The 11,954-nt window shown below is 46.6% G+C and overlaps 5 protein-coding genes across 5 annotated transcripts; 2 read left to right on the plus strand and 3 right to left on the minus strand.

Moving 5' to 3' along the window:
• Positions 1-337: 337 nt before the first annotated feature.
• On the minus strand, positions 338-2,643 carry F4812DRAFT_458624 (phospholipase D/nuclease; the record flags this gene model as incomplete). The annotated part of the gene is made up of 9 exons (XM_047937383.1): positions 338-489; positions 610-683; positions 748-944; positions 1,004-1,152; positions 1,205-1,339; positions 1,391-1,428; positions 1,492-1,703; positions 1,760-1,918; positions 1,993-2,643. 9 exons carry the CDS (start codon positions 2,641-2,643, stop codon positions 338-340), a joined length of 1,767 nt encoding a protein of 588 aa, XP_047790506.1.
• Positions 2,644-3,903: 1,260 nt separating this feature from the next.
• F4812DRAFT_358001 (uncharacterized protein) lies at positions 3,904-5,705 on the minus strand. Its single transcript, XM_047931806.1, has one exon. The coding sequence runs from the start codon at positions 5,242-5,244 to the stop codon at positions 4,045-4,047; it is 1,200 nt and encodes a 399-aa protein (XP_047790507.1). The 5' UTR covers positions 5,245-5,705; the 3' UTR covers positions 3,904-4,044.
• A 188-nt stretch (positions 5,706-5,893) lies between these two features.
• Positions 5,894-6,981, plus strand: F4812DRAFT_358019 (RING/U-box). The gene is made up of 3 exons (XM_047931807.1): positions 5,894-6,454; positions 6,528-6,677; positions 6,742-6,981. The coding sequence occupies exons 1-3, from the start codon at positions 6,338-6,340 to the stop codon at positions 6,838-6,840; spliced, it is 366 nt and encodes a 121-aa protein (XP_047790508.1). The 5' UTR covers positions 5,894-6,337; the 3' UTR covers positions 6,841-6,981.
• Positions 6,982-7,090: 109 nt separating this feature from the next.
• Positions 7,091-7,567, minus strand: F4812DRAFT_458627 (SPC12-domain-containing protein; the record flags this gene model as incomplete). The annotated part of the gene is made up of 3 exons (XM_047937384.1): positions 7,091-7,303; positions 7,379-7,438; positions 7,517-7,567. 3 exons carry the CDS (start codon positions 7,565-7,567, stop codon positions 7,091-7,093), a joined length of 324 nt encoding a protein of 107 aa, XP_047790509.1.
• A 1,160-nt stretch (positions 7,568-8,727) lies between these two features.
• Positions 8,728-11,242, plus strand: F4812DRAFT_358219 (cora-domain-containing protein). The gene is made up of 2 exons (XM_047931810.1): positions 8,728-10,493; positions 10,559-11,242. The coding sequence occupies exons 1-2, from the start codon at positions 9,181-9,183 to the stop codon at positions 11,136-11,138; spliced, it is 1,893 nt and encodes a 630-aa protein (XP_047790510.1). The 5' UTR covers positions 8,728-9,180; the 3' UTR covers positions 11,139-11,242.
• The last annotated feature ends 712 nt before the right edge of the window (positions 11,243-11,954 follow it).

Genomic DNA, 11,954 nt, shown 5'->3' on the forward strand with positions numbered 1-11,954 from the left:
TTCCAAATAATGGACTGTGACTTGTTTCCAAGTTGGCAAATATGATAATACGGCGGCGGACTGACTAAAAGTACAATAGTGAATACGTAGAGCACATCTCAAGCCAAATGGCCCTTTTCAAAACGGAAGGCTTAATGTTGCTGGCAAGACGATCGATCGCTTTTATCGCCTGGGCTGTTGGGGTTGAAGACACTTAGCGTAGATCACCCGCGCGATCCGCACTAGACGATCGCGGCACTAGGATGATGCCAAATAGCTGACCTGTGAGCTACGCTATTTACCTTTTAGGATGGTAGGATAATAGGTAGCCGGGTCTAGCCCAATTGACTAAACAAGGTCAATCCTCAAGGAAGAACCAAGGCCGTTTTGATTTGGTGTCGCCATATGCCTCACTGGGAATATTCATCGGCACTGGGATAGCGTCGTGAAAATTAGACACGCTAGAAGGTCGAGACCCGTCCTCGGCTAGATTCCGAGGCGAAATAGGAACTGCAACATCGAAAGTCAATAAAATACATCTTGCGCAAGGCCCTTGGACTGTCGCCGAATCATAACGCTCCATTTATAAGCCGTCTTTCCCCAAGAAGGCTTAAAAAGGGATGAACGTACCTATAACTCCACATTCCCAGTTTCGACAGTTCAGCTTCGGATTGCCTGTTCCCCTTTCTTTTACCAAATGCCCCCTATTCATCGGAGTTTCTCATTAGCCAAGAACAATTTGAAGATTATTTTATAGTATAAGCTTACCAGGCACTCTCGGATATATTTGCGCTGCCAACGTAGACGAACGCAGGTTTTGACTCGTTCGAATTAGAGTGGTGGACTAGCATGAGTTTGCTGTGGATAAGGAGACCGGATCTGACGCTTTTGCAATCGTGAATTAACTCGCGGGGAAACGATGCTGAATCCCACCATTTAGATTGAGTACAGATGGTACCCGCGGCCTGGGGAACGATTAGTCTGCGCTACGTCCTAGCCCCCAGTCAAGATCGTATATACTCACATCTTTACCGCCCCGACTTTGAATTACAGTATCGCGAGAAGGGAAGTAAATCCGAAATTTATCCTTTAACTCTAACTTTGTCTGCGCTGGGAGTTTTTTCTTCCCACTCTTAGCACTCCTTATTCCGTACTCCTTCATGCCATCGTCACCTATTCTATGCGTTAACAAAGACTGGGCATGAGTGGAAATCTGCGGTTTTACCTTGAGCTGCATAATATATTGCTGACAATAGGTCAAAATTCAGTGATCCCAACGAGGAGGCTAGGAAGTCGATCTCTATATTATTTGTGGTATCGAGGCCGAGGGATTTTACGGCTCGACCCAGCCCGCAATATCCTTTGAGAAGATTAGCATGAATATACCATAATGTTTCTGGGCGAAGTCTACCTGTTCGCCGCCATTTGTCGCCCACGTGCGACCCTCCTCTATTTCGCGTTAGCTGTAATTATCATGCATATCGAGAATAATGAGCCTCGTGAGGTTCTTACATGGTGTGGACGAATCTGTAACGGTCGGCTTCTGAGAAGTCGTAGTTTTTAAGACTGCTCACTAAGCTTTCTTCTAAACCCTGGGCTCTGAGAAAATAACAGAGCTCTTCGCCAAATAAGCCCAGCTTACTAGGCGTTGTCGGGTTGGGATTATCTAGCCGAGGAAGGTCAATAAGAAAGACCATGTTCTCAATAACACCTGTCTCGCCCCACTACGCGTTTCTATCTGTTAATGATATGCCAAAGTATCGGAAGAGAATCAACTTACATCATAAGGCACGAAGTTACCACTGGGCACAACGACCCGCAAGTAGCTGCGGTACTTCAATAACTGTAATTTTGAATGCATGTTGCCTGTCGACATCATAGGAGGAAAACAAAACTTGATGGCTGCGCCAGTTGGCACATTGGCCTTCATCTCTTCTTGCTGCGATTTCCCAATAGTCCATTAGTTTAGTTACCAAAATCACAATATAGATGTCGACTGAAAATAGTATATACCTGGGCCTCGTTTGAAGCGAACGCAATGCAGAGGATTTTGGTTTTGTAGTAGTCGATTTTAGACAGCATCCATCGCTCATCCCACTGAAATGAGCTGATAACGGCGAGTTCAAGTTCGTCTTTTTGCAGAACTTCTTCAATTTTTATGTCGTCTTTTCGAGCGAAGCCCTTGGCCCATGTCTTCTTTACAGTGCCTTTAGCATATGGTAGGCGAACGTTGCTCTTACTAACCGGGTGAGCTGTGAATTCGGGATCGAGCTTTTGTCTTTGCGTGCGACCTTGGCTCTCGGGTTCGGACTCTGGAACCTTTCGCTTCCCCAATCTCGCTAGTCGCTCTTCTTCCATTTTCTTCCTGTCCAATCCCAGAGATGCAAAGCCACTCGGAGTTGGAGAGGGAGACGGTTGAGAGACAGAAGATATTTGAGGCAAACGGGCAGCTTGTGGTTCGTGCTTTTCGTTTCTATGCTCGGGTTCTTTGGTAACTGGGGGGTATTTTGGTCCCTTATCAAGATCGTCATCGTCACCTTCACTATCGGACTCGATTTCAATAGGGGTCTTGGAGGAGGCAGTTCCGGTATCTTGCAAGGATAAGGCTATGGCATAGCGTAGCGCAGCATCCTCATCACCTCCAAAAGCCTCAAGTCCATTCATTTTAAGTTTTAAAAAGAAGTCCAAATGGTAATTTACGTAGAAAGACGAATTCACGCAGACCGCGATGGAAATGCGTATGAACGTGAAATCAAACACGCTAGGAGGTTTAGCTCCGCGCGGAAGCACGTGAATACATAGAGTAGAAATCTTGGAGGCTGACGTCACTACAGCAGATACATAATCAGGTATCTAGGTAACTATCTACGTAACCTCCTACGGATTACGAATTACATAAGCTACCTGCCTAACGATCGGCTCAACGCTACAAGGCTGCCAGGGCAACCAAAAAAAAAGAAGAAAAAAAAAAAAAAAAAAAAGATCTCCGTCACTCGACTGTAAAAGAGAAACGAACTTGTGTCTCTCGCATTTGCTGACATAGTTTAATTTTAAGTAAGAGAATACCCCAAATTTACGGGCTAAATGTGATCACGCATATGGAACAAGGATATTTGATGATATATTGCGACCAAAAAAAGGTCTCTTAAATTTATAGCTCGAGGCCTTAAACGAGTAATCTGTAAGACCAACTGCTTGGATATATCATCAGAAATGTTTTTTTTCTTTTTATGAATTTTTCGTTGTTTTTTGTCCGTGTAATCCAGCGCCGGCGCATCAATACAGATGCCTTACCTTAGGTAATCAACATTCCTAAGCTTTATATCTAGAAGCCGTCCGCCGTTTCGAATCGTTATCTCGTAAGTGGTAAGTAACGAGATAACAAGACGTCCGGAGTGGGGCATTCCTTCGTACCGAGTTCCATACCACCTCTGCGCGCCGGATCTGATCCTCCATCCGTCTAGAATCTGAACCCAAAAACTGACGCCAATTCCGACGAGTAGAGGGGATCCCAAGACTCCAACCGACCAACACAGGCAGGTTTCCGAAAGTTCAAGACATAAATTGCTGATGCCACAGCTATTATCTCAGGCTATACCGAGCCCTCCTCGGCCCTCATATGCTGTAATACATTGTTGGTTGATGAAGGGAAAAGAAAGAAAAGAAAAGAAAAGAAAAGAAAAGAAAAGAAAAGAAAAGAAAAGAAAAGAAAAGAAAAGAAAAGAAAAGAAAAGAAAAGAAAAAGAAGAAGAACAGAACAAGACTGATAATGGATTTCCCTAGACCGTCTTCCTGTATGAAGTCTAGATGTTGGAAATACGCGACGCGACGCGACGATGCCTACCCCTCCCTACGTACCATAGCGGAGTCGACACCGCCTCCCTTAACCGAGGAGAAGAGAAGGAAAATAGTACGTGACGAAAAGGGATTTTAGCATGGAGATAAAGCAAGATAGTGCGAAGAACGGCCATAGCCAAATCAATATCAGCGGAGATCCAGCACCTGCTTACCAACGCCTGTAACACCGGTTCGAGATCCTCAGCCTACAGAAGAAAGTACAGCCGGTCAATGTAACGATAAGGCACGGCTCGGATTGAGTTTGAGTATCCGACGAAGCTCATCTTCCATTACAGTGACCTCGTTGGAGTGGCAGGGCGTGGGTTGCGCATCCACAGGCGGAGTGGTGGGCTGCCCGTTCTGTGCGCTGGCTGTGAGAACTGACATAGGAAACATGCCGCGAGGTAGATGACGTGGTGGGGATTGGCACTGGGCAGACCGGGCCTGTTCAAATGGCTTGCGGTGTTGCGGAGAATGATGCTGAGCAGCTTGATTTGATGGACTAGGTGGTTGCTGCGATGGTTCCTCATTACCACCCAATCGGCCCGTGAAGAGATAACGCTTGAGATCATCACTATAGCCAAAATCTTGGGTTTGAAGTACCTTGTTGGTAGAACGTGCAGAAGATTGGTTTGATCGGGCAGCTCGCATACGCTCCTGATAGGGGGTGGAAAAGGCTGGCCCAACAGGTTCGCCAGGGTTTCCGTCTAATTCCTCTGAGGAAATGCCCAAGACGGTAGCGCGCTTATGATAATGTGGGCGTCGCGTTTGGCTCGGTGTGATGTCGACAGAAAATGCAGAAACATCTTTTGGAGACTGATGAGACGACGAAAGCGGGCTCAAATTTATCATAGGAGCGTGGACTGAAGCACTAGCCCGCCGGGCTTTAGCCTTTTCTTTTTCAGCACGATCGGCACGGAAGAAGAATTCCAGCGGGGACTCGGTGGCCCGCGCCGTCGGACTAGGAGAGCTGGCCTCATCTGAGTCAGATGTGGTACATGAAAGCTCTTGCTCCGGGCTGGAAGAAACTTGGACCCTAGGGGAACTAGGTTCAAACTTGTTAAGAAAGCTTGGGATCGGCAGTGCGGATGGGGCCGGAGAGGCATGAAAAGTCGAGCCTGCGAATATGGGAGCCGAAGGGCTCGAGCACTCCGGGTTGTTTTGGCCCGGCGAAACGATGCTATCATTGGGACGAGGCTGTTTGTTCCCGTTCTTCTTCTTTTTGCTACGAGGTTTTTGACTAGTTGAACTTGCGCGGAACGCCTCGACTCCTTCCGAGATGGGTGTGCTAGGACTTCCATTATGACCGGATTTGCGCCTAGGAACGTCGTTCTCAGAAGCGTACGTCGTTTGTTTAGGGGTATTGCGACTCCGACCGCCCTGACGGCGTCGGTTAGGTGTATGTTTCTGTTCCAGTCCCTCTTGCATGCTTTGGAGGCATAAATATGGAAGAGAAGCAATTCTAATAGTTTAACAAAGATTCGCGAGGCCCGAAGGAGAGTGGGAAACTTCGCGGGTTTCAGGAGATTAAGGTGAGTGCGACGACGTAATGCGGGGCGGGAAGCGACAAAGATGGGAGGAAACAAGGACAATGAGGTAATCTGTTTCGACTACTTGTTCGGCGGTCTGAGTTGGTGGATTATACGGGAGGTCGTCGACGTGTTGAGGAAAAAACTGTTCTTCTCGATGATAAGCGTGACATCCGTCGGCTGGGGTTTGAGGAATTATCAACACCTCTGTACATATTTGTGTTTTGATTGTTGATAGAGGAAGCCATTGTAATTAGATCCTGCTTCGCAGGCAAAACACTTCAGTGTACGGTGGAGTCGCCTTCTGCAGCTATCGTCCAGTCATGAGGCAGGAATCACGTAGGGTAAAGAATGCTACCTAACTTGGATTAAATTAAACAGCCCAAGTATTTAATAATTAATTACATAATCAAAATAGAGCCTGAGGCGGCAGGTCTAGGAAGCTTGGCTTGGCTGGCTAGGCCGGCTAGGCAGCTGCTAGTGGCAAATTTCAACCGACCCAGCTGCCCAGCCCAGTCACTTACTTACCTAGGTAGGTTAGGTTAGGTAGGTAAGTACTTTCCATTCATACGCAAGCTTCCGCAGATTACAGGTACCTAGGTACCTACTTATCTCTCAAATGCTGGAGGGGCATTCATGCAGCTGCGACTTCCAGCTGTCCCGCAACCTTGAAGGCTCCAAAGGATTAAGAAACGGCTTTGCAACTGCCTTTACATTGTCTGTCTTACAATCACTTTTTGAAGGCAAAACAGCAAAGAAGAACAAGACCTTAGTCGTGCAAATCGTTTTGTCCGCTTGTCTTCATACAAAACACGATTGGCAAATCCGCAAGGAAACCTCAAACACCAACTCAGCATTCCTCTAAACCTTTGTACTCTGAACGAACCCGCCGCCTGAACCCGACCAATTTAACCCAATCGGCGATACCACGTCGATCTCTAACGCGATAGCACAACTACGGATTACGGCAATCTTGGACAGATACAGACACCATGGCTGATATCGATATGACCGATGCGCCTAACACGTCGGTTGTTGCCAAAAAGGAGCGCAAAGGCGGTGACGCCGATGGAAAGTTTGACGGGAAGAAACGCTTCGAAGTTAAGAAGGTAAGGAAAAACTAAGCCAGCACTGTCTATAAGGTACCTAAAATATCGGATTAAGCTAATTTGTAACGCCTAGTGGAATGCCGTAGCTTTGTGGGCTTGGGATATCGTCGTCGACAACTGCGCCATCTGCCGAAACCACATCATGGATCTGTGCATCGAGTGCCAGGCGAACCAGGCTTCTGCCGCCAGTGAGGAGTGCACTGTAGCTTGGGGCATCTGTAACGTAGGTTGTCCTTTCTAATGCTCATCTCAGACTTTCAACTAACAATATGACTAACAACATGTAGCATGCTTTCCACTTCCACTGCATCTCGAGGTGGCTTAAGGCACGGCAGGTCTGCCCACTCGATAACAGGGATTGGGAATTCCAAAAGTACGGTCGTTAGGTTGTGGAATACATTTTATCGAGGCCGCTGTCGCACGAGCGAACCCGATCATCGCATCGCCCTGATGTCGTAATCACCGCCCATAATCATATTCACAAGACAACATCCATATCACAGACGCGACAGCTTTAGGATGGTTTCGCGGAACAGATTGTATTATATGGGTTGCGATGCCTATATTAAGTCTGTTTCTGGTACAAGGGATAAATCCGTAGCCACTACGCCTTCGAGGCGGAAATAAAGGAACCATTTATTTCGTGAAAAGCTTCTCGTCAATAACTATGCTTTGCTGTGTATTCGTGATTGTTGGCTCGCCTCCGACAGGGAGCCATTTGACGGGGTGCGAATTGAAGAAGGGCCAAGGAGGGACAACAAGTAGGAAGGTAAGTGCTGTGCCGACCAACCCGATTTTGAGGGCCAGGGTTATGTCTTGGAGAATGAAGCCGGCGAGGAACGAAATGCCCTATTTAATGATGCCAGCGATTAGTAGACTGCCGAGAGAAGAAGTGAACAAGTAGAAGGGTGGGCTTATTCTCACTCCAACAATTGAGAGGACAACTGTTGCTAAAATTTCAGCTAGCTTTTGACCTTCAAAATCCTGTAGGGAATAAATAGTTGGTTAATCACGATGTCGCTTGCTGATTTGATTAAGGTGTGGGCAGAATAAGTCACGAACAATTTGACCATCCACTGCGTCCCTCACTTGATCCAGTAGTTGTTCAGCCATCTTCTAGGTAGGGATATATGATTCGTACTAGTCGAAGGTTGAAGTTATGGTGGATTTTGAAAGCGATCGGTTATGCTACAATGTAAAGTATTAAAGATGCTTACCTGGCAAGTACACGATTGAGGCTGTTTAGGGGACATGGTACCTTATACATGGTATCCAATCAGAAAATGGAGATAATGTATTTTTATGTCGTAGCACATGGGCAAGCCGCAAATGCACTAAGCCTCGACGCCCCGCTTCCATTAAACCACTAATCTTTCTAGTTCAGCGGCATGGCATAGGGTAGGTAGGTACCTATTGAATCGAGTCTTTATTCAACTCCATCATGTTTCTTTTCCTTTACTTCACATTACATCAGGCAATCCAACCTATAATATGGTAATGGAACAAATGTTTCGATTAACTTCGTGAATTCAATATTACCTAACCTCTGATAGAACTTACCAAACTATTAGTGTCGTCATTTTAAATAAATAAAGTGAATAAAAAGCATTCTAACTTATTATATACTATGTACTGCAGTGTATCCAAGTACTTACTCCGTAGAATTTATGGGTCCATGGATCTTAAAAATTCGATCTTTCTTGCAGGAATTTTTTACCTCTTAACTCTGAACGTTAATCCCCTGGCAATAGCCTAATAATTTTTTTTTTCTAGGGCCAAAGCTCAGATAATCAACTAAAATATCAGATGCTTTGAACATCTTCTTTCAACAGCAAATTCTTCCCGCAAACAACAACTCCCATACGTCTTGTGATCCATTTCGTATGCGGTCTACAATTTTCTAATTGAGAAACACTGTTTCGTCAAAGTCTTCACATCGTACGATCCCTTAATTCGCCTTTCAATTCAATACTCCAATCTCGGTATTTATTCCGACTTGCCACATATCGTCGATCCCGACATTGGTCACCTTTAGAAGAAAAACTTAAAAAAACTTCACGTCTATACCTACACGTTATCTAAACAAATTCGTCAAGTTCCATCACAGCCAAAACCTCTCCCTACCTTACACTCGAATAAACACGTACCAGCTAACACCTACTCGACACTATCTAAACCAATTGAGATTCTTAAGGTGTTCTACAAGCTGCGCTATTTCTTCCACTACACCGAGGTGGTCTTTCTTGCGGTAAATACCGCCACCCTCTCAGAAACCACCAAATTGGCGGGCCTCAGCTGCGATCAGTTCTCATTTTCTCGACCGCTTCTCGGCCCTGTTTGCTGGGTCTACAGCGGCGTCAACAAGAAGCCACCTTAACTTTACTGCTGCATCTTCTATTTTGACTTTTTAAAAAAGTCTACCCATTCATTACTTTGTTTACGCGACTTGGTTACCCCCGGAACCCGGCCTAATCAATCTTCGGCACTGGCTCGAATATCAAGCCGAAAATCACCTTTGCAGTCGGCGTGCTGCCACGCCTGCTGCAGGTCACTGATGCTGCTAGGCTGAGTATGTCTGCCTTCCCTTGATCAGCACGCGGAAGGCTTTCCTCGACTAGTTTCAATATTTGGAGGAATTGAGTTTGTCAGGTCAATATAGAGAGAGCCCTTGTATCAGCGGCCTCGAAATACCGAGTAGATCAAGAGGAATACAATAGTCCTACAAAATGTCCGACCATGACGAGATTGCCTCTGGCTCGGGTTATAACACCCCCGTCCCAGAGCTCGATGACCACCGCAACCAGATCTCATCCTCTCAGAAGCTTGAGCGCCCGCGCCGTGGCACCGTTGATACCCTATACGGATCCCGCCAGCATTTACAGCCGGCTGCTCCCTATTCACCATCTGACGTCCGAGTTCGAGATTTCGAAGAAGCAGTACTAGACGAAGATGATGAAGGCGTGTCACCTTTGACGCCTCACAGCCGCAGGCTTACTTTCAACTCCACCAACGAGCAGCAGCGTGCCGTGTCCCCCCCAAATTCAGTCAAAGCGTTTGCAGAGGCACGCCGCCGCGAACGGGCCCTTTCCATCACAGACGGCCGTGCGCAGAAATCTGAGGAGGGTGATACTCTTCAGCGAACCTATTCTTCCACTAGCCGCAACAGCCACCTGAGCCAACGCTCTGGCCGTAGCAAACCTGGCACTTTCCTTGCCGACGACGGAGCAAGTTTAGCAACCAACAAGACTGCTGAGGATGATGTGTGCTTTCCCGTACAAGAAGAGCATCGCCGTGACCAGTTACATATCGACTTCGACTACCTCGAGAATTTCATCGCATCCGAAAATGCCGCGCGCAGGGAAAGCTTCGACGCCCAGGAAGCTGTTCGAGTATTCCCAAATCTAAGACAAACCTCAACAGCTCCACCCCCACCCATGATTACTGTCGATGGCGACTTTGTTAATATTCCGTATGGATCGTCCGATATTGAACACGAGAAGATGTCACAAGCTCCCGAATTACAAGAAGCAACGCCAAAACCGATCGATAAAGAGCACCTAGACCCCAATCGTTTCAGCTTCTTCTCTTCCGCATGGGAATCTACCATTCATGCCGCTGAATTCGGAGATTTGGTTCTTCCTGGCGAGGATCTGCGCGGTCTCTTTACTCTACCTCGAGACGAACCGGATGGTGTCTGGTGGTTAAATGTCAACAGGCCCTCCGAAGAGGAGGTGCGGGCTCTGTGTAAGGCCTTTGGGGTGCATCCCCTAACAATTGAGGATATCACAACTCAGGAGCCCCGGGAGAAAATCGAAATTTTTCCATCGTATTATTTTGCATCATTCCGATCTTTCAATGTCGTCCAAGACGATGATGGTCCCGACTACGAGCCGTACAATATTTATGTCGTGGTTTTTCGCGAAGGTACCCTTAGCTTCAGCTTTGTTCCGAACACCCACGCCTCTCTCGTCCGAAAGAGAATCTCGAGCCTAAAGGACTACGTTTCCCTGAGTAGTGATTGGATCTGCTACGCTCTGATGTGAGTACAACCCAAATTTTGCAATCCCCCAGCATACATAGTCAATGTACTAATTGTTTTCGCAGTGATAATATCGTCGATTCGTTCGCACCTGCGATCGATAGGGTGGAGTCGCTCACTATGTCCATCGAAGACTCGATCTTTGTCGCTCGACCAACCGATAACAATCTGTTCTTGCGCAAGCTTGGCAGTGTCCGTAAGAACACTCTAGCTCTCATGCGAGGACTTGGAGGCAAGGCCGACATCTTGAAGGGTTTCACCAAACGCTGCAACGAAGACTACAAAGTTACACCACGGATGGATATAGGCATGTACCTCGGTGATATCCAAGACCACGTGGTAACCATGATGACCAACCTCACCCATTTCGAGAAGATCCTATCTCGTGCTCACAGCAACTACATCGCCCAGTTGACCATGGATAGTATTACGCAAGGAACGGAGACTAATGCAGGGCTGAGCAAGATTACGTTTTTGGCTACTATTATTGTGCCACTCAACGTCGTCACAGGTCTATTCGGCATGAACGTTCATGTGCCTTTCCAAAACATTGAAAATATCAATGCGTTCCTTGCCATCTTGGGGTGCCTTATCTTCTTCTGTGCGACATGTTTGATCATCGCTCGCAGAATACGGCTTATCTAGAGGATTTAGCTAAGCGGGCGATCTCAAGGCATAGAACCAGTAGTAGGAGATGGGATTTGTGTTTTCGCTCAACCATCAACGTTGTTATGGTCGCGGCTCTCGATGAGGGCATATCTACTTTATCAGCAAGCTCGACTAATGAAAGAATGCCACATTCTAGGTGATCCGAGGCATGTTCACCAATAGACAACCAATACATCTACGAGCATCATTTCAACTTTTCGTCACCGCGAGGCTTACATAAACCAAAATCAAGGTTCATGGAATGGGGACTGACTTCAATTGCGACGATCCAATGTCTGTAATTTTTGAGCAACCCCGGAGGAGTGAGGTTATTACGCGGCGTCGTAGCCTGGCAATATACTACGGAGAATTCGTGCGTAAGGTAGCGAGTCATTGGGACGGAATAAATATTAGCCACAGCATAGCAAATGCTTTTGTCCATACCATGCTTATAGCTTAGGTAGTTGTTGGTAATGCGAAGATTTTCTAAAATAACCACTAGGATCTAGCCTATGTTTTTTTCAGCTTTTCTGTGTTCCAAAAGATTCTATGTTACTGGCATCATGTACGTAACGATGCGCGGTATAAGCCAGCAGGATGCAAGTCCCGTGTTTGATAGAAATTCCACTGGTATCAACAGGTAGAAGTTGGACTGCATTAAAAGGCGATGAGATATCGGTGGTCTCGGATCCTAATTCATTGGATGACCAATGCCAGATCGAATGATTACCTTGCGCCAATAAGATAGTCTTGGGGCTGGAAAGAGTTTCAGCTCTTGCCACTCCCAGACTTTCCACTTCCCCTCTTTCTTGA

This window comes from Daldinia caldariorum, assembly GCF_022478825.1.
Source record: "Daldinia caldariorum strain CBS 122874 unplaced genomic scaffold F4812scaffold_7, whole genome shotgun sequence".
In the NCBI taxonomy this organism is placed as follows: Eukaryota; Fungi; Ascomycota; class Sordariomycetes; order Xylariales; family Hypoxylaceae; genus Daldinia; species Daldinia caldariorum.